General features: G+C 39.2%; 1 protein-coding gene across 2 annotated transcripts in view; it reads right to left on the bottom strand.

Annotated features, from left to right (window-relative positions):
* ACTR3 (ARP3 actin related protein 3 homolog) overlaps positions 1-24,264 on the bottom strand; it is a 34,863-nt gene extending 10,599 nt beyond the window's left edge. The window contains exons 1-2 of one of the 2 annotated variants that reach the window (XM_026040850.1): positions 24,246-24,264; positions 2,609-2,664 (exon numbers count right to left, since the gene is read on the bottom strand). Coding sequence is in view for 1 of the 2 variants with exons in the window: in XM_026040849.1 (XP_025896634.1) it covers positions 2,609-2,664; positions 14,628-14,671 (100 nt within the window). In the remaining variant the exon portion in view is untranslated. Of the gene's footprint in view, positions 1-2,608; positions 2,665-14,627; positions 14,724-24,245 lie in introns of those variants that run through there. The other variant, XM_026040849.1, reaches the window with a different exon arrangement.
* Positions 24,265-25,008: the final 744 nt, after the last annotated feature.

Genomic DNA, 25,008 nt, shown 5'->3' with positions numbered 1-25,008 from the left:
GTCATTACACAAATAAAATTCACATATTTAAGAATTACCGGAAGAATCCTTCCTCTTCTCTCCCCACAGAGTAACACGAGATGAGCTGCACAGCCACATGCATAAATACTTAAATATTGTGAAAGACTGAGCAGAATAAACCAGCAAAAGTTCTTCCAAGCTCCTTAGGAGGAAAACTGAATCCTACTGTAACTTCTGTAGTAGCTTAAACATATTATGAGAGAGGAAGCCTGGAGGCTAAAAGTGGGGGGAGAAGTTGAAGCCAAGCAGAAGTCAATCCTGCAAAGTATCTTTCCAGTCATCTTTATGGAGCTTATACATTTTTGGGAAATTCAGCTACCCATATATGTGTAATCTTCAAAAAGTTTCAAGCAAGATCCTATCGCCTGCCACACTATTCTACAAACCTTCAAGTTAAAGTTGTTACGTGCTGCTGGCAGCCTAAAATAAGATGTTGGCTCTAAAGCTACTGCTGAATTTGAAGGGAGCCTCTGTGGTCCTGCTCTTGAAAGTCAGAACTAAAGGAAGCAAGAACCACATTCTGAAAATACAAACAGGAAAATAAATGTTGCTAAAACAAGAACTATGTTATGATGCTGTCTGAAAATAAGAAGCAATCCAAAAATGGCACAGAATTCTTGGAACAACTACAAAAGGTTTATAAAAAAAAGGAAAAAAAAAAAGAAGAAAAAAATGGACAGACTTCTATCAAATTTTTGGTTTTTAACTAGTACACTGACTTTTTTTAATATCTATGTAAAGAAAAGGTCATCTAATATCTCAACTATAACAGATAATCTGAAAACAACAAAAGAATCAGAATGCCTGCAGATTGGAAATAATTTGATTCTGGTGTTGATATAAGCTAAAAAAGGGTTTAAAATAAATGAATGAAAAACACCTAAGGTAAATGATCCAAGTGATCTAAAAAGCGGCAAGAGCAGCGCTCACGGCAGGGGAAATGAGGCAGTCCCTGAAGAAAACAGGCCCTATATATACTCTTATTTACTCCATTCTCCAAGAGAGCACTTGCTACTTTTGCAGAAGCACATTCAAAATTAAACCAAGCACACTAAGTAAGAGAAGTGGGAGGTAAAAGTTTAAGAGTAGGAGTGAACAGATAAGAAACAAGTGAACAACAGAGAAGGAATGTTGCTTGAACCTGTTTAACGGCAAACATTTCTTTTAGAGAACCTGACAGATAAAAGTTCAACCACCACTACTGAAAATAAAAACTACAGTATTAATTTGAAGTATGGATAATAAAGAAAATACAGAATTATTTTAACAGGAAGTAGGGTTTATTTTTTAGCTTGAAAGTAACCACTATTGTACTCTATTCCTCATTTTTCTAGTGTGCATTACAGTAGTGTTATTTTATTTCATTTGAGGCAGTGGATCAGTGTAAATTCATGTAGTTCGTGTAATTATCTGAGCTGCCCACAGTGCAAATGAGAAAAACGCACCTTCTTGTTAAGTGAGAGTTGCAGGCACGGACCATTTCAGCTGCAGTAGCAGTTAGATGATAACTGTAACTCTACTGGGGTTGTTTTTTGGGGAGTCTTTGTTTGTTTATAAATACATCACATTCTATCAAACAGTTAATAAAACAGCTAACAAAAGTAGCTCCTCCCATACTTTAATAGCACATCTGTTGCATGAATTTCTCTGCTTAATGATCTAACAGATCATTTCCTAAAATTGTTCAGAGTGTTGTTATCAATTAGTCAGTAGTTTTTTTTCTTTAATAAAATATGTAAGACATCAAAGCTAGAGTTCTTATGTGAAAAACAAAACTGCAAATTGTRTTTGTATAAATAAAAAAAGCAATAAAAAAAGCAAGAGAGAGAGGCAAACCAAACGAAATTCATTTGGAAGACCAAATGAACTATACATTAAAAGCCAATGCAGAAGAGAATGAGAGTATTCTTCAGCTGTATAAAAACAAGATAATGTATTTTCTGAATTTACTCTGGTTTTCCCTGCAAACCGCCTTTGAAGTGTGTTTAAAAAGAGAAAAAGAAAAAAAAAAAAGAGTGGCTGAGGTATCAAGTTTTAATTTGCAGCAATTACGCTTAATTGTTACTATTTAAAGCTTGGGTTTCATGTTGTATTCACATGGAAAATTGTGTTTATTATTCCTTTTTACCGGAGTATAATATTTAATTACTTTGGCCCAGGTGAACAAAGATAAAATGCTAAGCTGTCTAAGAGGGCAAAAGGTGAAGTATTTCTAGAGGAAGCTGGTTGAGTTCTACTCCCTATTCTACAGCTCTATTGCTGTACAAAGCAGGAACATTTCAGAAATGTTTATSGCTCCAGTCAACGGAAGTTTGATCTGGTGTACCGCTCCACATGGAAAGAAGCCTTCCAAAAAGTAAATAYATAAATGCTACTCTACATTTACATGGTCTCAACTTCAAGAAATATTGAAACATTCCTTTATTATTTCAGGGAATCTACCTTTCTAAAGTCATCGCTTACAGCAAAAATAGGATGAGATGCAAGACTTATGAAGCCACTCATTTTTAACTGCTTCTTTTGCATAGCAAATTACAAAAACACTAAGTGTAACTTCAGCGCTCATATACAAATAACAAATACTCACATGAAGGAATGATAAACTGTGGTTCAGTATTTCCAGCATAACCGAGCTTTGTATACCTATTAAAACAAGAAAATGATAGTATTTAATACTACAAATACATTTTATTATTTCTTAAATGAATGTATCCCTCTTCCCACCTTAAAAAAAAAAAGAAAAAAAAATTTTTTAAATTATGTCTCCTTTTTAAAAAGTAACAGCACTGCTTCCTACCACAAAGCAGGTATCAGGTACAATTTCCTCTAAAGTTAAAGTTCCCTACAAAATACATGAAGTGTAAGTCAATTATTCAGTGGTTACGAGTCAAATTTAGAGTTAGTGCAAATGCCCTGCTCCATAATTAACAATTCAACAGAAACATTTCCACGTAACASAAGTCCATGGTAGAGTGTTTCTGTAACTGCTAATTACAGGGAGAAAAAAAAAATCCCTTACCTATGGACTGCCAGCTGGACTTGAGGGAGGAGTGRTAACGATAATTTCAGAAATACGCTTCCTAAGACTTGTAGCAAAAGCCCTAAGTCTACATCAGGAGCACAGCAACAGGCCAGCTGGTCATTTTTTTTTTTTCTCTCTCTTTTTTTATAGGCAAGAACAGGAGGAAGCTGCTGCAGGAGGCTTTGCCAGGATGCTAATGATGCAGCAATTTGCTCACACGATCACTAATGTCTATACAACGTCAGCTGCTGACATGAGGGGTACACAATAGTGCTGGGCCAGGAGAAATGCCATCTTTGAGGAAAAGGAAGATAYATTTATCTCTAAATAACAAAGCAATTAGCTCAGGACCTCATCTAACATCAGTATGCTTTGTAAAAGAAGCATTTAAAATATTGCGCATTGGTCTATTGCGCATTGTAACAATTGGGAGTAACCAAGGGGAAAAGAAAAAGATACTTTCTTTTTTAATACTGATCAACATTAATGTTCATTGAAAAATAAAGTGAACAGGAAAAATAAAATAAATATATAACATCACACTATTTGAACAGAGGGCTATGCATGCTGTTAGGAGCTCTGAAAATAAATCAGAATTGTCCTAACAGAAGGAGGGGGGAAAAAAAAAAAAAAAAAAAATCACAACGCAATTAAAAATCATTTGATGATCAAACTCAGTATTTATTTCAAAGAAATAAAAATTAAACTGTTGCAGGTAACATGCTGCTTAGTTGCTTGTGGTGTGGGAAATCATCCAGCATATACAAACACATCCAGCAAACTGAAAAATAATCAAAGGAAAGATGCATTTTAAAATTAAAAAAAACGCGCGCACACACAAAGCTGTATTCAGGCATAAAATAAGAGTATCTAAAAATACTATGGCTAACTCAGCAAAAAAACAAAAAATACATACAAAACTTTTGACTCACAGATGGATGGAGCAGAATTCTCATTTTTAGAAGTTAAAAAAAGAACACATGGATTTTGGTTTCTGAATAACAGAGGGTTGTAGCAGCCAATGTCTGAACTATCCTCCAAATCAAGGGTTCACATTACTACTACACCAGAATTTCCTTGCCATATTCTTTCTTCCACTTCAGTAATGACAACACCACCTACCCACGAGTCAGGGCAATAACCTGGTATTACCTACTGCTTTCTAAGGCCTTTCCTTCAGCTCTGAAGTTCTTAGAGTACAATCTTTTTGTGATATTTATACAGTGATGCACAACAGGATTCTGAAGAATATCTAGGGCTGTTAGGGGCTATGGTGATACACATAATAAAACAGTAAATTTCATTTTTATAAATAATCATATAAACAGAAAATTAAGTCTATAGGGGAAAAAAAAAAAAAAAAAAGATGAAAAAGGTAGGAACACAGTTAGGCACAGACAGTCCAGGAGGTTCCTGCAGAACTCTGCAGCCAACTTCTTGATGTACAACTGGCTGGATGGACAATGGGAAAGAYGTGCATGTTGTCTACCTTGACTTCAGCAAGGCTTTCAACACAACCTCCCATAACATCCTCGCAGGAAAGCTCTGGAAGCGTGGACTAGATGGGTGGACAGTGAGGTGGATTAACAACTGACTGGATGACAGAGCTGAGAGGGTGGTGGTAAATGGGGCCCAGCCTGTGGCCAGTGGTATCCCCCAGGGGTCAGTACTGGGTCCAGGGCTGTTGAAATTGCTCATCAATGACTTGGACGAGGGCACAGAGGGTGCCCTGAGCAAGTCTGTGGACGATAMTGAACCRAGTGGAGGGGCCAACGCTCCAGAGGACTGTGCTGCCATTCAGAGGGACCTGAACGAGCAGGAGAGTTGGGCAGAGAGGAACCTCATGTGGTTCAACRAGGACAACTGCAGGGTCCTGCACCCTTKATACAAACACTCAGTTCCTCAAAGGCAGCACCTAAAAGAAATGTGTTCTAAAACCAAGAAGTTTTGCAAAGACAAGGCTTTATACAGATCAAATCCAACCACTGCCACGAAGTAAACAATATTTAAACCACTAAGGGAAAAAYAGTGATACCTTGGGCAAGCTGGATTTTGCACGTATAGAAGACTTCCACAAAGCAGTTCATACATAGCAAAATGCGTCTGACTAACATATGATTCATAAGGGCAGTAAGACACACCCAGGCTTATTCAGAGCAGCAATTAAGTTGCTTCTGTCGCTAGAGAAGCAGATTCTGATATTGAGGATATCGTATATCACATTGACTGTACCAACACAGGACCTCAGCCTTCCAGTAAATTGCATCTTTTGCTTGTCATATTGAAAAGTCACAAGTGACTTAAATAGCAACAGGTACACACACAATTTAACACGGTCAACTTAACCTTTCTACACACAATTTAAGGCACTTAACAGAACAAGGCAGTATGCAGATGGATATAAAAATCAGCTAAGCCAGGATTTCTATTAAAATTTATAATATAGATAATGATTTATAAAATCCCAAAGACAAGAAACAGCATTGTTGGTCACTTAGTCACTCTGGTTCTGTTCTTCCATGTTCTGATTTATCTCCATGTCCAGTTCCTCTAATGTGTTCCTGTAACTCCCACAGCTTAAGTAAAAAGGGGGGGGGAAGGCATAGGGAAAAACCGTTTTCTGTTGCAGGATCATTTCCCTTCATTTTACCTTGCAAGGTAAATTACTAARTATCCCAAACCAGTCTGCAACATCTTGATAGATCTGAGAAACAGAAAACAGACACAGAGAAAGAAAATACACAGACCCCTGCACAGAATTTGTGCAGAGGGTTGTGATTCCCAAGGGATTTCCCTGCACCTTCCTCAAAAAGCAGGTTAGTTCTCAATGCTGGCCTAGCTACCAGCTTGCACAGRTAATAAATACCAAGGCGACAGATATGAACACAATTTTGTCCAAGGTATTTATACCACAAAACGAGGTGCTAAGGAAGGTTGTTATGATCTAACTCTACTAAGCCAATTTCAACTATCAGGAAAGTCTCTACAAAGTTATACTCATTTTGAATCCACACCGTGAAATTAAAAAGTAGTTCTGTACTGATATGCATGAGAAGAGATTTCTGGAAGGATGTCCAAAAGGCTTTTAAATKCTTTCAACTGCACTAATGTGATTTCTTATATATGCTCTCTCACCTAGAATAAATGTTTCTAAAACGATGACATGAGAGCAATAATAAATTCCCTTGAAGGTTACCTACCACTCAAGCAGACAATTTTAAAGCCAAAAGGAAATAGCATTTATAGCAAGAACTTTTAATGAGAATGCCATTAAAGAACTGAGTCTGCAARCCACAAACCATGACCACTGTTCCTTTACTCCATTTCTTTCCTGTCCACAGTATATGTCATCGTGTACACATTCTCTCCAAAWATGCAACCTAATTCTAGCAAAATTGCTATTTTGGCAAAAAGACTGGAAAGCTCAGGGAAGATTTACTTTCCATATCTCCATGATGAGAAGTAACTGGAAAACAATGGTGAAAAGGAGTAAAGACATCCCAGCCTCTTCACAAARGATTCTCAGCTCTTAATACCGAAGTAAAAACTGATTCAGTAGCAGCAGATCACCAGTAATCTCTGAAGGAATTGATTATATGAGTGGGATTTGCATAACATATTAATTTATCATCTCTTCTCAAATCACAGAATGGTTGAGGTTTCCAAGGAATCTCTAGAGATGATCTCATCCAACTCCCCTGCACAAACAGGGACATCTAGAACATTGCATATGGTCACATCCAGGCTGGTTTTGAAGAACTCTAAAAGGAGAAGACTCCACCACCTCCCTGGGCAGCCTGTTCCAGGGCTCWATAAAGAAGTTCTTCCTCATATGYAGATGAGACTTCTTGCATTTCAGTTTGTACTGTTGTCTTGTCACTGGCCACCACTGAGAAGACTTTGGCCCCATCCTCTTTACATTCTCCCCTCAGGTATTTGTACACTTTGATAAGATCTCCTCTTAATCTTCTCTTATCCAGGCTAAATAGGCRTAGCTTGTTTTGCCTTTCCTCTCAAGAGAGTCCCTTAATCATCTTCGTTGCCCTGCGCTGGACTCTCTCTAGAAGTTCCTCGTCCCTACGGTACTGGGGAGCCCTAAACTGCCCCCAATATTCCAGATGCAGCCTCACCAGAGTCAAGTTGAAGGGCAGGATCAGCTCCCTCAACCTGCAGGCAACACTCCCCTTGATRCAGTCCAGCATGTCCTTGAAAAATCACGAGCAAGAAACTTTCAGGTGGTTCATATTTTTTGTATTTCATATCTTCAGTAAACATATTTATCCTTTACACATCACTACTTTGCCTTTTTTTCATTAGTATCAGTTTATACCAATTCCTAAAACATTTTTGATCAACAAGTGTCTTATACACCTAAYGGTAAGAAACAATGACATAGTTCTATAAATGGAAAAGGAACTAGAACTTCTCCAGCAAACAATCTCCAGCTTGAGCTTACCAGGAGCTCCTCACAACAGTGGGTCTATTATGGAAAACCAAATGAGTAAAAGCTCTGATTCATGTAACGCGGTAAAAGGCACATTTAACTTGAAGTTAAGGTTAACTAACCTGAGACTAGCCTCATTTAACTTGAGATTTTTCCAATTAAATACAAAAGATACTGTCTAAAAATATAAGGCAATGCTCGCTTTCTCACATGCTCTCGCTCGCATGCGCGCGCTCTCTCTCTCTCTCTCTCTCTCTCTCTCTATATATATATATACACACACATATGTACATCCATACACACACATACAGAGATGATCTTTTGCACTTGCTATTTGTACTCTTTTCATACCCAAGAGCTCCAGGCATAATCAGTGGCTATGGCAACAGCACCCCTCGCCCCAAACACACCATTACAATCCAGAAGGCCAGATGAAACCAGACAGACAGATGATGGATCGGGAGACAAGGAACCAAGAGCAAGCACAACAGGAAGCTCTTTTGGCACATCTCCAGCCCAACCAGTACACCAGTTGACAGTTTAGCATTTTGGTAGGTAAACAAATGTGTTCTATCAAAAACTGCCTTGCATTGCAACACTAGTTTACATATTTACTAAGTTATACCATACTTCTAATTAAAAGAGCTTCAAGTCAGAATCAGCTGTCATGCAGAAAAAAAAAAGAAATAAAGTGCTATTAAATTGTGGTCAGATTAATAAATCCACACAGATTCTGAAATTTGACAGTAAAAATACAAGGAGTATAAAAAAATAAGGATTGTGAAAGTTATTGCAGATGACAAACACAAGCACAATATATCTAAGGCAAGTCATGATWAGTGAAATGCTAGTATTCTCTGAAAAAGATGGATAAGAGATACCATATAAACAAGAGATTGAAAATGTGGATTCATTCATCAATATCAGAGTACAATCAAAACAGATTTTCAACAGACATCCTCCCTGTCTGCATCTTGCTCTCTACAGACTGATCACTCCAAAACATACCCTGTGCACAGCTGCAAACACTTGCAATGGCCACAAGGGAATAAAGACAAAAAGGAAGTCCTAGGAAAAAAAAAAAAAGCAAACAAACAAACAAACAAAAAAAAAAAACCCCACACATATACATGTCTAAATAAAACTAGACTTTTTTCAGTGTCTAGTCCTATAAATGAAAACTTATGCTTAGACCAAACAGGAAAAAAAATGAACAATATTCTATCTAATAGAAAGTCAGTGGCTTACTTGGAAGGTGAGGAAACTTGTAAGTTAAAGACTATACTTTTATGAATACATATCCACCTGACACTGCCAATTCCCATCTTGTGGGCCCTTAAAGAGGAAGAATTAACAGAGCAAACATGATGTTTCTTACCTGTGCCTATAAAATATTAAATGTGTCTTGAAAAACTAATGCAATATTTCTGAATCCCTGGAAGCAATATTTTCAGGTTATTTAGGTGACCAATGTGCATCAGGTTTCTGCATTCAATAGACTTTCTGGGCAGAACATTCATGCCAGGAAATAACAATAAGCCACCAAGAAGCAAGATGCAAAAATGTATTATATGRCCCACGCACACACACAAACCATATCCTCCCCCCAAGTATTTAATCACTACCAGGGCCATTTCTGTTCTCATTTATTCTTCAAGTTTCCCACATATGCCCAAGTAGGAGCTTTGTCGTGCATAAGAGTGGGTTCATTTATCATTAACTTTGAACAGCCCCTACCCATGGATGTGAGTGATTTTGCCCTCTACTGAGATACTGAGAAGTGCCTTAGGGAGGGGAGAAAAAAAAAAAAAAAGTGAGGGCAGTAAGGTGGCACAGATCCTGACGTGTATTTCAATAAGATGCTAACTAATTCCGACAACACTATAAATGCACAGACTCCTCTACACGATGTTACAACCTGGTGATGATGCAATAAAAGCATTTAGGAGATGTCTATAAGTCATCATGAGTCCTCAGAATTTATTTTCAATTATTAAACAATTCCCTAAATTATTGCACAATTTTTTTTCCCTTTTAACCTAACTCCAAATGTAACAAAACTTATTTTTTCATTTTAAGSATGAATTATTTCCTCATCACTCCCCAACCATTTCAGTTATCGGCAAGCCAAAGATATTTTTTAAGCCCTGGAACAAGATTTTTTTTTTTTCATATTCCATTAAGAAATGAGCCAGGAGATTTTTATTCATGTTTTCCATAATGAAAAATTACYCCTGGAATGACACAAACATTAAAGTCTCAGCTCAAAAGAGAGTGTTTTCATGAAGACTAGAATCCATTAATAGAAGTCATAACAAAAAGCCTGACTGACTTATTAACTATTAAAATATCACAGCATTGAAACAGTTCACACTAAATAGAAGATACTCTTTGAAATCTGACAGGAATAATACCATGTTTGGGAAGTTAGAAAAAAAAAAAATAAAACGCATTCACAACAGGTAAGATTAGACTATGAAGTTGTAGACAATATAAAACATAGGTTGTTGCTTTCCCTTATTTATTACACTGGATTTGTTGTTTTCATGCGTCTTTGCTGTATAGTGAAGACTACTAGCTTTAAAAATATCTTGTACTCTTTTCCACTATCAGGTCAAAACCCAAATGAGAAACAGAACATTATAATCCTGTAAAAACTTCATAACRAAAGACACTCAACCTACAAGTACTTTGCTCCACTTCACAGTATGAAAGTATTCAAGTGTTGCATAAAAATCAAGAAGAAAATAAGATCAGTTGAGGAGTTTCCAAATGAAACGTCTGTTCTGTAGCAAACACAACCTCAGCACTCAAAAGTGCTGGAGAGAATTTCAGCATCCTTGAGGTTTAACATTTTGAAATACATATCCATCTTAATTATAGCAAATGTGGTTACAGAAACTGAGCAGCCAGGAAAGTCTCAGTGATGTCTTTAGTTCTGAGGAACACCTTGCAGCTTCACGTGAAGAAAGCTTGGAAATCCTGAGCGGTCTTAATCTCCCAGGTTCTCAGATCAGAGGGAATCTAGACATCTTTAAGGCCTCGGGCTGCCATTAGGGTTCTAGGGGCCTTTATACTCCCATCACGGAATTGGCTTGGTTCAAAACCTTAAAATTCTTCTTTATTATTCAGGGAGGGAAAACAGACAAATGAAAAAGCTTACCCAAATTACAAAAACTGAAGTGAAAGAAGGACTTATCTCAGCATGTAGGAGAAGATACCAGAGAAAGCAACAAGAGAGATCAAAAACTTTTTGACAYAACCAACTTACTCAACAGAAGGCTTATCAGCATATTTGACCCTACTGATAAAACAAATATATTGCTTTGAAACATTTTCATTGTTAAAATAAGTTCTTATTTTTGGAATTGCAGTAGCTTAGAAATACACAGCCACTCATACTCAAAAACTCAGCCGAAGAGCCATTAATTTGAACACTTAGACTGCCATCRCAAATGAGCTATTTCAGTACTGTAGCAACTTTAATCCAAGAAAAGCACGTATTCACAATCATTCCAGAAAGACAGAGCTAACATGTAGCTGTCAAGCTAACCAAGCTAAATTTTGAAATAGCGTAGGAAGAGAGCTTAATTGTGACTTTCAGGCCGTCCCACGTTCACRAATACAATAGGCAAAAAGAACTATTCAAGCACCTAAAAGGCACAGAGTTAAAGATCACAGCCTATTAATATTAACAAATGAGTAAGAGGCTTTTCCTTTTTTTAGTGTGTTATACATACATTTAATGGATATAATTCCACATTATTTTTCTTTTTCTTTATTTCTGTTTTACAGCAAAACGTCCTTAAACACCCCATGGTTTAAAGTAATATTTCTCACAGTGTACATACCAAATCAATGAGCATCATAAAAAACATCAGGAAGTTACTATTGCAGACTTCTTTTTTGAGGGGACACAGTGTCTCAATTGTGCGGGGAGAAGGAAAAGGGAAGGAGAACAAAATAGCAGAGTGAATTCAATTAAATATTAATATTGATGCTGTCAAATAGATTTCCCAAAGAAAGGACTGGACTAAAATTAACTGAACGACACTTATCAATTCTAGAAAGGAATACATCCGCTTTCAGCAAGTGTATTTCACTAATTAAATTCTTCGGATTTTTCATTTGTGTATCTACAATTTTATCATGTAATTAAGAGGAAACTATTTCAAAAGCAGAGCTCTTTTTTCACTATTAAATATTTAAGTTCTTTTTAGTATACCTATTATCTTACTTTCTAGATAGCAGGTCTAGGTAAGCAAAGAGCAAGATGATTTTTTCAAGAAGGCAGATTACAGAATAATAACTATCATACTGGAAGATTCTTTGTTGTATCCATAATCTGATTGCTGTGTAACTGAATTAGTCCATTTTCGAACTCCATATTACATTTAACTGGACAAACCCTAAAACATTTTACTAACCTGCTGCTAAAACCTTAAGTAGGAAATACTACTCCATCCTAACCTTTTCCAGTGCTTTGTTACTCTTGTACATTGCAAGTTCTTAAAATTTGTCCAATCTGTTTAAGGACAGACTGATGCTTAAAAGGGTAACTCAGCCATCTGCCACTTTTCTCATTTATCTTTTTTCCCCTCAACTTCAGCTAGCAGAAAAAAAAATGCAGACATTTAAAAGGAAAAAGATCAACAAGAAAAAGATCAACAAAGTGAATCAACTGAACCTGGTTACACGTGCAAGAGGTGGTGAAAGACACCCTTCCTATCTCTCCTACATCTTCCCTTTTGCTGTTTAAGATAATTAATTTATGGGCAAATTAATGGGCAACATATAGAAAATTCATCCTCTAAAATTTGTACTTATTGAAATGTTTGTGCACTGTTACAGCTTTGTCTATTTTAAACAATCTTTCTTTACTGATTTTCTAAACCTCTAGCTTTCTTTTCCTGTCTTTGCAGACCATCTCTGATTTGTCTGCTTTCTTCAGTTTTGGTACCCAGAAAAGCACTCTAGCTGAGGCCTCAATAGAGCTGCTCAGAGGACAGGAGTTGCATCAACTGTAAGTAGTGTCCCTGCTCATATCCACAAGGTCAGATTTAAGGGGTAAAGGGTAGAGAGGCTACTCTGATTTAAAAAAAAACACCCAGCTACAAATGCAATCACACTTGTCACCTTCCACCATACAGCTGCCTAGTTTTTCCTATTTGTTTTTGACTACTAGATTTTTTTTCCCCCTTTATAAATTCACCACGTTACGCCTTCATTTACTGGGGGGCATGAGGGAAAAAAGGTGAGAGGAAAAAAAAAAAGAATCCGAGCAACCCAAATTGCTAGTGTTTCCAACAGTAAAAATTTTGTCCAAAATTTTGTGAATCAGAACTTCAGGAGGAAAAAAAAAAAAAAAAAAAAAAAAGAACCTCAGACTAAAAAGTGCATCAGAAAAGAAAATTTAGAGAACAGAGGAGCCTAAGGGTTTTTGTTTGTTTACATTTTTTTCCTCCTTTCTCTCAGAGTAAAAACACAGAACAAAATGGTATGTCAGATCTTTGAAGACTGAAGAAAACAGAAGCAAGATTTGGCCAGCATCACAGGAAGGAACATTACAGCAYATGCCCTTGGGCACAGAAATTGATTAATGGAACACTCATGCACTGACCTTCCTCAGGAACATTTATTTTAACACAAGGTCCCTTGGTAGGCCTCTCACATTAGAAAGACAAAGTGGTTTCATATCCAGCTCTATTCTCTTATGTGGCTTCTGCCTGTGCAAGCTGCACCCATGGTCAAAAATCCATATTTTGCCAATCTATAAAGACATAATCACTGACTTTAATGGAACTACACACACACTTCTAGCATGGGGGGAAACATCTTGTGCTTATGGCAGCGTGCATTACAAATTTCACACCTTTTTTTTTAAGGAATGTACATAATGTATATACAATGTCACACTGATGTATACACTGATGTACACTTCTGTTACCACACACGCTCCTCCTGTGCTAACTTCCCCTTCACTCCACAAAATGCAAAAGTTTTAGTGCTTGCGGTAACTACAGGTGTGAAATTTTCACAGAACTATTAAGCATGMAGGCAGTACAGACGCAGACGCATTCTTGTTCATTTAAACAAAATAACAAAAAATAAGTTATTAACATCATAGACCAAGTGGATGCTCTTGTAAGGCAGACAAGCACAGCCTGTCACTTTGCAAACACCTGGAATCCAAAAACGTGGAATCAGCGAGTCAGCTAGGAATGCTGTAAAGACTCCTATCTAACGCGAACTGAGAAATGCCTTCCAGTATTTCAATTGTACTGACCAGAAGTGAGGCAAAAAGAGAAGCGTTAAGAATTAGGACATCGACTGGGCTAGCTCGAGGCARGCAGCTCTGAAAGGTACCGGTCCTTTTATTAAAAAAATATAAAAAATAAAKTAAAAACTGCATACTATCCCAGACGAACCACTCCRCGGGCAGGCTGGGGAGGGTCTGCCCGCCTCGGTGCTGCTCCAGCACCGTGCGGAGAGCGGCGCGCTGCGGCCGCCTCCCCAGGCCCGGCACAGCCCTGCGACCRCGGCGGACACGGGCCCCAAATCCCGCAGCCCGCCCCCCAAATCCGCCCCGCGTTTCCCACCCCGGCACTTCACCCTCTTCACCACCCGGCAGCCGCTGAACACACGAAAATCGGTTTGCAGGGAGGATTTGGTTCAGGTTTGACACCGAAAACTGCCTTATAAGGTATAAAAGCCTGAAAGCAGGAAGAGGCTTTGACAAAACTAAGGAAGTTCCTCTGCGCTTGCTCACTGGAGGGGGAGGGTGCGTTTTCCTCCCCTCTCCTTTTTTAATTTTTCTTTTTTTCTTTTCTCCCTTTCAGATCTTGCCCAGAGGCGCAGAAGCGAGGCAGAGCGGCCGCCCCCGTCCAGCCGGCGGGGCCGCCGGGGCGGCGCGGCGCCCGCCAAGGGCTCCGGCCCGCCGGCGGGGAGCACGCGCCCGGGCCCGCGGCACGGCCGGGCACGGGGCCCTCCCCGGCCCCGCGCGTGCAGCGCGCGGGCGGCTCGGAGCGGAGCGGAGCGGGCACCCGGCATCGGCCGCTCAGCCCCAACGGCCGCCGCCATGAGCGGGGCCGCCGCCCAGCCCCTCCCCCGCGCCGGTACCGAGCTGTCAAGGGCCCTCACCCCGTGCCRCAGTCCACCACGCAGGCTGGCAGCCGCCCGGCCATGCTGCTCGGCGTCGCTGGGGGAAGGCAGGCGGGCGGGCAGCCCCTGGGCTCGCTCCGCGCGGCTCCGGGCACTGAGGGCGCTTCCGCGAGCCGGGCGCTCCCTCCCTGCCCGCCTCCCGGCGCTCCCTCCTCCCCCGCGCGGCGGGCCCAAGATGGCTGACGCGAGGGGACCCGCCCCGCGCGTGCGCCGAGGGCGGGCGCGCCAAGCAGAGCGTTCGCCCGGTCCCGCGCCCCGCTGCTGCAAGGGGGCGCCGGGAGAGGCGGGCGGGCGGGTTTTTCCCCTCAGCTTGTCCGTGTTATCTCGTGTTCCCGCTGGGAGTCGTGTTCTGTCCCAGATCTGGGATAAGGCACAGGGTCAAATGTGCCGGACAGGGTTGGGGGCCCACAGCACCCTGAAAGCCCTCTCCAGGAACAGGGCAACCACCCCACAAACACAGAAGGAGATTCAAACGCAGAAGTAGTTACTTCTCCTTCTGATTTTTTGGCTGTTTCTAGATGAAAAGCGGAATGATCTAGGGGGTTTCTTCCAGTGCGTTTCAGCTGCTGGGTGCCTCCTCGGGTAAATCAAGTGCTGCAGCAGAAAAGCAGTAGGCACCTCATGGGGCCAATACCAAACTGCTCAGGTCACCAKCAGGCCTTCTCAGCACTTCCCTTGCAGTTTCAGCAATGTGAGGATAAGGAGCCTGGGGTATCATCACAGCTAAGATATRTTTGGTGACCCGTCAAAGCAGCTGTGTCAGGTGCACACGTGGGCCTGAAAGTCACCTGGGACCACCCACCTGCTCTGCCAGAGGCCGAGGACCCCATTTCAGGTCAGCACCGCTGGTCCATGGGCTGGTTTCCAGCCTGTGGACCTGCTGAGTAATTGTGGGATGTGCCTGATCCAGGCTGCCCGCGCCAGACTCCCCGCTCATCTGCAGGTTGACCTCCTGGCTTGACCTCCTGGCTTGACCTTGGACCTGCCCCATTGCCGTGAACTTGCCTCACGTCCAGGCAAACTGGACAAGTGGTGGGCACGCAGAGGTGGTGCTGAGACCTTCAACGCTCGTGTTTTACTGGAGCCACGTTGAGCTTGGGCAGCCCGTTAGCGTGCTGTGGCTGCCTCTTCTCTATTACCTGGTTTTTCCAACTAATACTCCTGCTTAGTCTAGCTGAACTTCAATAGTAAAGCCCCATAAAAGAGTGCTGATGACTTCTTGCTATCCATAGCATGTTTTACTACAAAACATTAAATCAAACCTGCAGGTGTTTTATGTACTCTACAGGTTTTATCCCCCTCAGCCTCATGAGTTCAAGCGTCTCCAGTGTGCTCATAGGAAGAAAACACTGCAGTTCACAGGGAAAGTGAAACAAATCTAGTCAATAACTCTGTTGCGATCTCATCCTATCAGGTTGCATTCTGAGACCTCAGTCCATTAAGACTGATATGGAAAAGAGCAGTAATGATGCATTTCATTTTACTGAATTGCAGCAGAGTTTGCGTTCAAGGAATTCAGGAGGCATAGGATTTCTCCCAACACAGAGATGCCAAGTCAATTAACATTTTGAAAGAGAAGAATTGAAAGACTAGACTCTCTAGCCATGAGGTCTCATGTTGCATTTTCACAAGGCCTGCCAGAAGCTACAGTCTGCTGGAGGTGCAAGATTCCTCTCTACGTGACATTGTCCCACATTGTTGTATCATACATACAAGCTCGGGGTACTCCTCCTCAAAACTCAAGTTGATCAAAAAATTTAAACTACAAATCAATTCCTCTATAAATCCTTTGCATTTCATATAGTAGCATATAGATTATCTTGGTTGATATTATTAATAGAAGAATCTTGCACTTCAACTACAAAATTGAGTCTATATCGTTAAAACTCAACCAGATCCAGAGGGATTGCAGGGTCAAGTAATTTATTTTGAGACTTTGTAATATTGAAATGTTTTCCAACTTTTTTTTTTCAGAAGAGCAGTTAAAAAAAATGAACCATTGTGCGTGTTTTTCACRATTAATGCTCTGAAGCTTTTCTGAAGGTCCCAATCTAGCCAGATATCAGTCTCCATCTCCTGCAAAGCAACACTACACATTGCGGTTTCTCTAGCGCTTTGGCCCAAAGCRCATGCACAGAAAGAAAGGGCTGCAAATCACTTGCTAAGATAGGAAGCACAGGAAGCTTTTCAGAATCCTGCTCATTCTGGATTAATTCCATGCAGTTAATGACCTGCTGTTGAGCACATAGAGAGCCTTGTGAATTCCTACATGGATCAAGGCCCGGGAAGCACAGGCAAGTGTGACAAGCAAGAAAAGTAAAAGGAAGTCAAAATGGCAAGGCTAGAGGGATTTTGGAAATGGAAGAGAGTAAAATAAATGCCCGGGTCATCATGTTGCAATTTAGACTGGTATAAAATAAATGTAAAAGATGAGTAAACTGCTRCTACAGCACATTGATCATCCCTTATGCCCAGRTAAAACTGACAATAAAAGCCAGGGGAAAAAGGAAAATTGGATTTAGATCATCTACTGAACGACTTTTGTTTTACTATGAATATCAAAAGTACCTAGACTAATTTACTCATCACTCATTTCYGAGTACTTTTAAATAAAAGTAACTTGAATTACGCAACAGATCTAAAAAAAGATTAAATCTGCTCTGATATTTGACATATGTAGATTTTTCTAAGAAGGATGACAAGAAAATTATAATATTACTGGTTAATTTTGGCACAGCTAAAGTAACAGCCATATGGGAAGCATGTATTTAATGGAGCTGCATAGGCTGTCTTTCACTGCATGGTGAAATTGTGGCATATTAGCAGGTTCTCATTTGGTGTGGCTTTTCTCCAAGAGTTCTGATTCAGATAACAAAAACATTCACTTTCTAAATATAAKTGCTCTGACCATATTTCTGAAATAATGAATTWAAAAAAGATACACAGCTATWATCTCACATGCCGCAGCAAGGTTTTTAGGGGAAAGGAAMTTAAGACTCGTTTATATCCTTAGACAACACCACTGTCATCCATTATATTTGTTAGGAATGACAGAACCGTGAATATATAGATATTGATATATATATATAAGAAGATTTGTCTGAAAACTTGATGGTTTAAAGAACTTGSTACTGTTTTGTACAGGGCAAAATTTACAATAGGTTAAGTCACACTGTCCAAAGAAACACTGAATTTCCATTTAAAGCCCACTGAGCTACTTGTTCCTTTATGGTTTTATGAGTAGATTAATAGAATGATGGCAGCAGTATTCCCAGAAAAGCAAAACATTATGCTATTCCTTTTCGTTGTCTTGTGTGCATCTACCACACTCATTTGACACTGTGGCAACTTGGAGCCAAATCATGGTAATAACGATTTGGTTAAGATCAGAAAATCCATGCTTTCTTGCGTAACAAATATTCTTACATATTCTGAGATGTATCTATTTACTTCCTTGGCTGGAACAAATTTGTATTACCTTTTCAATAAATCTTCTAGATACTATACAGCTACTTAAAGCTGACGTAGGTTCTCAGTTATGTTAAAGTGTAAGTAGGAATCTCATGTGCTGAATGCTTATACTTTTGGTTTCAACCTTCATGTTCACCATGTCATGAWCCATGAATACGCCCAATGATATCCTGCAAACCTATGTAAAAACTCTATTTTTATTTAATGGATTTTCTTCTGTTATTTAAAAATGACTGTTTTTCATGTGCTAAATCAAATCAGTACTTCTCTATTTTATGGATTAGGAATCATTCTATATAATCGTAAAAATCATTTAAAAACATCTCACAAAGAAAAACTTAAAATATTGACTCTTCAGACTAGCTTTTTTTTTTAAATTTATTTACTTCATGACATGTATTTACTTCATGGGAACGTGAAACTGGAACGTAATCCTAGACAAGTGTCGTCTTCTGCATCAAGCAGAGTAGTGGCTGAAGATGGTATCTGCCTTATTGATCTACCGGATACTAGAGCACACACACTTCTACTGACAGAAGTGCAAATAAGCACTTCCTAATTTGTTCCAGACAGAATGAGACAGATAACTAAAAATATCCTCTTTCAYGGTTTAAATAATTCCCTCTAGCAGAATTAGCAATGTTCTCTAGCAGAGCTGGGGCACAGCAGAAACAGCTGCTGCAGTATCTTTTTCAATCACCACAGCTATCTGGAACTCAAATTTCTTTCAAGATGCATGTTTTGATTTGAAACCATKAACTTTTATAGGTGAAACCAGTCAACAGTGGAAACATTTCAAAACACTGCTTTMCTTAAAAAATCTGTTTCTAGTGATGCTGTATGCACAACAAAAATGGGTATAATTTCAAAGCTATACACAATGCACTAGCAAAAAAAGAAAACAATCAATAGCTTTGTCAGCACAATTTCCAACTCAATAAACTTTGATTTTTCTGATGTGACTTAAGAGTCTGTTGAAAAGACAATAGGTACTTTTACAAGATGAGAAAAACAGTACTCACTTAAAGGACAATTCCTCCYGCATTTCCCTGTGGAGTAGCTTCCACTTGACTCCATTTCCATGTTCTAAATATTGAAACCTATATAGAGAGCATCTTCCTTGCTAATACTTTAAGAAACAAYATGGGAACATTTATTTCTTTGCTTTATGCCTTTCTCATAAGGCTACCTGATTTATCTTGAATATTATGCATTTATAGTTAGGGATCAGTTAACTATGACCATATTGGAGAATACTGCAATTGACTTTGAATAGTACCTTATGTTGCAATTAGCCTCAGTGAATCACTGTGATTATTCATACCCTAATGTATCCAAGCACAAATAGTTGCTCTATGTTCTCCTGGCTATACAGGATCAGACTGCATCCAATGCTAATATAGTCCTGTGCTGAGCAAACTCCCTGACTCAACTTTTAGGGAGATACTTTTACAGGCCCATTCGATATGGAGATACTTCTAAAGGCCTGTTCAATATAAGTAAAAATCATGTTAGACACTACATCGAGGCCCATTTTCTRGATTGAATCTCAGTACTAAGAGCATTTACAAACAATTCTGCTAGCTACAATATTCTAATGATTTCCTATTTGTCAACATGTATCAAGGCTACAGGCACAGTCCCCCCTTATGATTGTAAATCTGGAGTCAGAATGCTTTTAAAGATTTCCTTTTAACTTACTTTCAGTTTTGCTGGGGTAGGCTTCCTTTTTTTTCTTTCTTTCTTTTTTTTTTTTTTAAGAAATGATGATCATTTTTTATCTATTGAAAATAAGTGGTAGCAACTCAGTCATATCCTCAGTCTAGGAAAATCCATTGCCAGTTAAGATTCCAGAAACAAGAAGAGTAAAGAGATTCAAATAAGTGATAACTTTCTCAAAGAAGTTTTTTTACTAGCTTGTAATCTTATTGCTAGTTAATAGCTATAAGTAACGTTCAGTGAAGCACAGCATAAAAAGCTCTGGATCCTAGTTTATTTCTTACAGCTATGAGGATTAATGCTTGATTAAAAGCTACATTGCAGAAATGTTTGTGGTTTCTGCATGTAAGACATCTGCAGCATAACATTTTCTTTTCCTGTAAGTCCTGGCCGTTTTCATACTACTGAGCATTTTTATTCAAAAATAAACTGTTGAAGTTTCTTAGAACCTTACCATATAAAACAGATAAAAACAGCCATTTAACCAGCTCAGTGCGAGTCAAAATCACAAACAAAACATTTGCAACTATGTGGAAGAGAACTGTACATGAAATCAAAAGCATCATCAGATTTACTCATAATATATCCRATTTGGGATGTTTTAACCTCATCATCTCCAAAAGAACAGCCAAAGTGGATAGGAAAACAGTGAAACTTTTGCAAACTAAATCTATAGCACCTGATGTACAGCAGAACTCACAAAAAGGCTTAGACAAATTCAGAGTTTCATCAAGAGCTATTAAACATCTTGGCTGATTTCTGGACATCTCTGAACCATTCAGGAATACTTTGGGAACAACCTGTGCAACTCTCCTGTCTCCAGTTCTGCAGCATTCATTTCTACTTGCTGTGGAGACTTGGATCTAGGGTAGCTGGACTTTCACACTAACCCAGCCGAACTCTGCCATCACACACTCTACAATAAATCCCGTCCTGAGCACTTGGATTACGCCCTTCCCCTAAGGACTAAACAAGCTGTTCAAATCTGACTTTTTTGTTGGTTTAACTGCCAATACAGTCTCTTCTGCTTTGCTCTCTACTTCTYGCTTATTGAAGATATGATCCAAATGCTTTGGAAGGGAGCATTTCTCTAAAAGCAGCAGATTCACTTCAATGCAGACATCTACTATGTGGTCTATAGAGCATTAAATTTTATGCCTGGGATCTGATCTACTTCATCCAAATCAGCAATTACATTATCATAAATAGAACACAGGTGAGCAGAAACCAATTTCTGATTTTATTAATACAAAACAATAATCATATTTGTAAAATACAACTGAGTTTTTTTCAATGAAAATATGACAGTGCTGTTGGAAAGTAGATAAAATTTTGCCTTGCCTAGAAATTTAGCCTATTATTTCTAAATGTTATTTACAGCAACAAAAGATAAACTATGCAATATGTATAACTTGTAAYATACATAGACAGTAATTCTATTTCAACGTGACAGACTCGAGCTCTAATTCTGAAAAAAAAGAGCAAGTGTAAGAGGAGAAAAAAAACTCTTACAGCAGTTTCTTTCAAAGACACAAGATCATCACATGAGCTTCTACAATAGGAAGCAAACTAGTTTGTCAAGAGTTAAGAATACAGGAGTCCTGTGATATTTTTAAGTTTAAAAACACAATCTTGTGGTCTTCTTACAATGTTGACCCATTTTCTTCACATGCCTCGAGAACCACAGCCTAAGTGCCTCATGCCGTGATGAAGGAAAGTTTGGCACTCTGCATTAAGAAACAGCAGTTTTCTGTCTCTCGGTGACAATGTTATAAATCAAAAGATAAACAGGTTGGATTTAGCTGTGCTGCTGCATTGACATGCAAGCTGCCTCATAAAATATAGAGAAGAAAGCTCAMATACAGGACAGGATGTGTGGAACTACCCTTAGGAAGACATTTTTTTTCCATGATTGGATTTCAGGTGCTTTCCACTGTCAAAGGAGATTGAGAGAAAATATTTTTTWAATTGTGCATCTTCAGACATTTTGCTATCCCTCACACTAGCCAGTGCCACTCGTTTTTGGGCAGTGCTTGATGAGTGCAATAAAACTAATTTGACCTTTATTATGGTAGGCCCTCTAAGAAGAATTCACCTTTTCCAGAGGTTTTATCTCACTCCATAAACAGTTATGGCAGCTTAAGAGAGTTTTAGGAAAGCCTAAGGATCTGCACTTTCCTTTTTGCCTTTTCTCTATGTCCACACAGGGAGCTTGATTTTAATATAGGTTGAACAATTATTCCATTTTAATATAAATTATCCATAATAATTTTCAAAATATTTATTGTTTTCTAAAAGCACCATTAGCTGTAACTATAAATAAGTGTAACATACTGTCTAGACCTGAGTACTGTAGTCCTAAGTCTTTGGCTGTCTTTGGTTCGCTAGTTTGTCTCAGTATAAACATTTAAAGGAAGGATGTGCAAGACCAAAGAAAACTAGATGCTGTGAGGTGCATACATATTTTTGTGGTTTCGTTTTATGTAAGTTTCAACTTCCTCAAACCAACACAGCATCATTTCAAGAGTACTGCTATTTTCCTTCAGTTTTGTCTAAGAAATTCATTTAACCTRTAATCTCTTTCCACAGTTGTAAAAACTTACACAAAAGCATCATATTGCATATTTTGACTCAAAGGCAGCGAAGACAGAGAGACACTGTATCAATAGACTATAGTTCCTAATATATGCTCAGAATACTTCAAAAAGAGCATAATCCACTGCATTTCCTTGTATTGTTTACACTATAAACACTCAAGGCCTGGGATTGCATTTTACTACTTCTAACAACCACTTCATGAGGAAGTTTATGAGTTTATATAGGAAATAATTCAAGTCAAACAGTAACACTCACCCAGAAGACTTAAAATAGTTCATATCTGACCATTTTATAGAAGTGATCATAGATRCCTTTAATCAATAACTTGAAGTACAAATATCTTGTATTTCAACAAATATCATTCTTTCAACAATTCATAGGAGTAAATGGCACTGAAATTCACTTTACAGCTGCATCACATACATTACCTAATTGCAATTAAATGTTATTGAGCTTRCCACTCATCTATGTGACTTACTCTTATTTCCTAACATTTTTATTTTCAAATTCCCCAGACGCGTAACAGTTGAATTTTACAATTGCATTTATCTTACATTTTTTTAAAAAGCTGAAGTGCTAGATACATCATTCKCTATAAGTAGGTTGCTGTTACAAGCCTAGTTTGTAAATACTAATCCACAATGACCACAAGGTGCTAACATGGACTACAAAAACAATGTAAACAATAACCTGAGTTTGCAAATTTATCTAGGCCTAGGGTAATTTACCTTAAAATGCAGATTGGTTAGACAACAATTTGTGCATGTCAAAAATCAGCTTAAGGTAACCATGTTTTAATGCAGTTCATATGCTTACAAAACTTTTTTAAAATTRCAGTTCTAAAAAATGTGCTGATAAAGTAGGTAATTTAAGAATTTTAGAATTCATTCAATTGTTACTACTTCCTGGTTCTATGAGACATTGCATCACAAACTGTGAAGATTACTGTAATTGTGAAACAAAGGTTTCACAATCTCAGTGTATTTTAGGACATACATCACTTTTTCAGTTCTTCATCACTTTCCTTTCCTGGTTCTCTCCTTACAATACGCTAGTTCTGAACTTCATCTTACTTCTCTGTTCTCTAGTTCCTTAGTTTGTGTGCTGCTCCTCAAGGTTTTCTCTTTTTTTTTTTCGTCTCCTCTTTTTTGACCTGCTTATCTCCCTCCACTTTGCATTGCTTTGAAGATAACTGTATATATAGGGTCAATAATTACTTCCAGCCAAAGGAAATTCTCCTATGTCMAAGCTATCCTATGCCTTCTCTTGTTAAAAAGATGTCAATTTAAATTTAGAAGACTATGCTTCAGCAGAGGACCATAATTACCACTATCCTTCATGGGGTAACAAAGAACTACCCCATTACATCTGACAAAACAAACAAAAGCCCAGTTTTACTATCACTTTTTTTAAATTATTATTTCCCCCAAATAAGTGTTCTTGGCATGCTGAATACACCCATCCCCTCAGTTCTGTTCCRATGAGGGCTTTTGTCACATATGCTATAAATTGCCTTTAAAAAGCTAATAYCAACAGATGAATGAAAGTTCTTGCTACCTTTTATAAGGGAATTACCCCAGCCGAAGTTAAGAAAAGCAACTTCATTGCCTCTGATATCAAACTACCATCTATAACTGCTCCATGTCTTTTAATGCTACTGCAGTTGGGACAGGACAAAGATCTGCTGATCTTTCCCTACCTRAACACTAACATGCAACTCATTTTTACCAAGATTAGATGCCTGCAAAGCAGGAGACCACCTGTCTCCCCACCAGCAAAAAGTAGCAAAGTAGTCAAAGCAGCAAAAACCTTGGGTATTATTTTTCTTCAAAGGTCTATTACACTTCTTGAACGCTTGGGCTGAAAACTGCAATGGAGCTGCTGAAACACCACTGGAACCACAAAAAAAAAAAAAAAAAAAAAAAAAAAATCACCAATTTTTCCAGAAGCACTACACCAATATGCATAACAAATGCAGTTACTTAACACCCTTTATTTCCCATTTCGGCTCCTTACACACACCTCCCACTCGCAGCCCTCAGTCTGTGGGCACTTAGGGGCTCTCTGCCCGTCAGGGGGTGTCCCGGTTAAGGGAGAACCATCACCGCCATCCCCCCGCCCTTCCCGATGGGAAAACGAGGGGGAAACGGTAGTTACCGGGACAGGGCACTTCCATCTCGGGAATTTTAAACCGCGGGTATTTTAGACCCCACACTAGGCTGCCGCTGAGCGGATGAGAGCAAAGATGGAGAAATCCCCTCAGAAAGAGGCTACTCCTCGTTTCGGTTAATGACGTCAACACCAACCCCGCTTCACCGTTAACGCCTCGCGAGGCCGTTAACCCTCGGCGGTGACGTCACGCGGCTGTGCCACTCCCCTGCCCCCCGCGGCTGCGGCGGGACCACCCCCCGTAGCGCGCAGCGCGCAGGCATGGCGAGCGGCTCCCCGAGCGGCTGGATGGCGAGAGAGCGGGGCGAGAAGGGGGCGGTGCGGGCCTCGCTCAGGCGCTCGGGGATAGATTGCGCCGCCGCTCGCGCCCGCCTCTGTGTTGGAGGGGGAGGGGGCGGCGCCG

The sequence above is a fragment of the Nothoprocta perdicaria genome, unplaced genomic scaffold (assembly GCF_003342845.1).
Source record: "Nothoprocta perdicaria isolate Ctin4 unplaced genomic scaffold, notPer1 scaffold_27, whole genome shotgun sequence".
NCBI lineage: Eukaryota > Metazoa > Chordata > Aves > Tinamiformes > Tinamidae > Nothoprocta > Nothoprocta perdicaria.
Note: the sequence above shows the minus strand (reverse complement) of the source record. Positions and strands in the feature narration are given on the sequence as shown.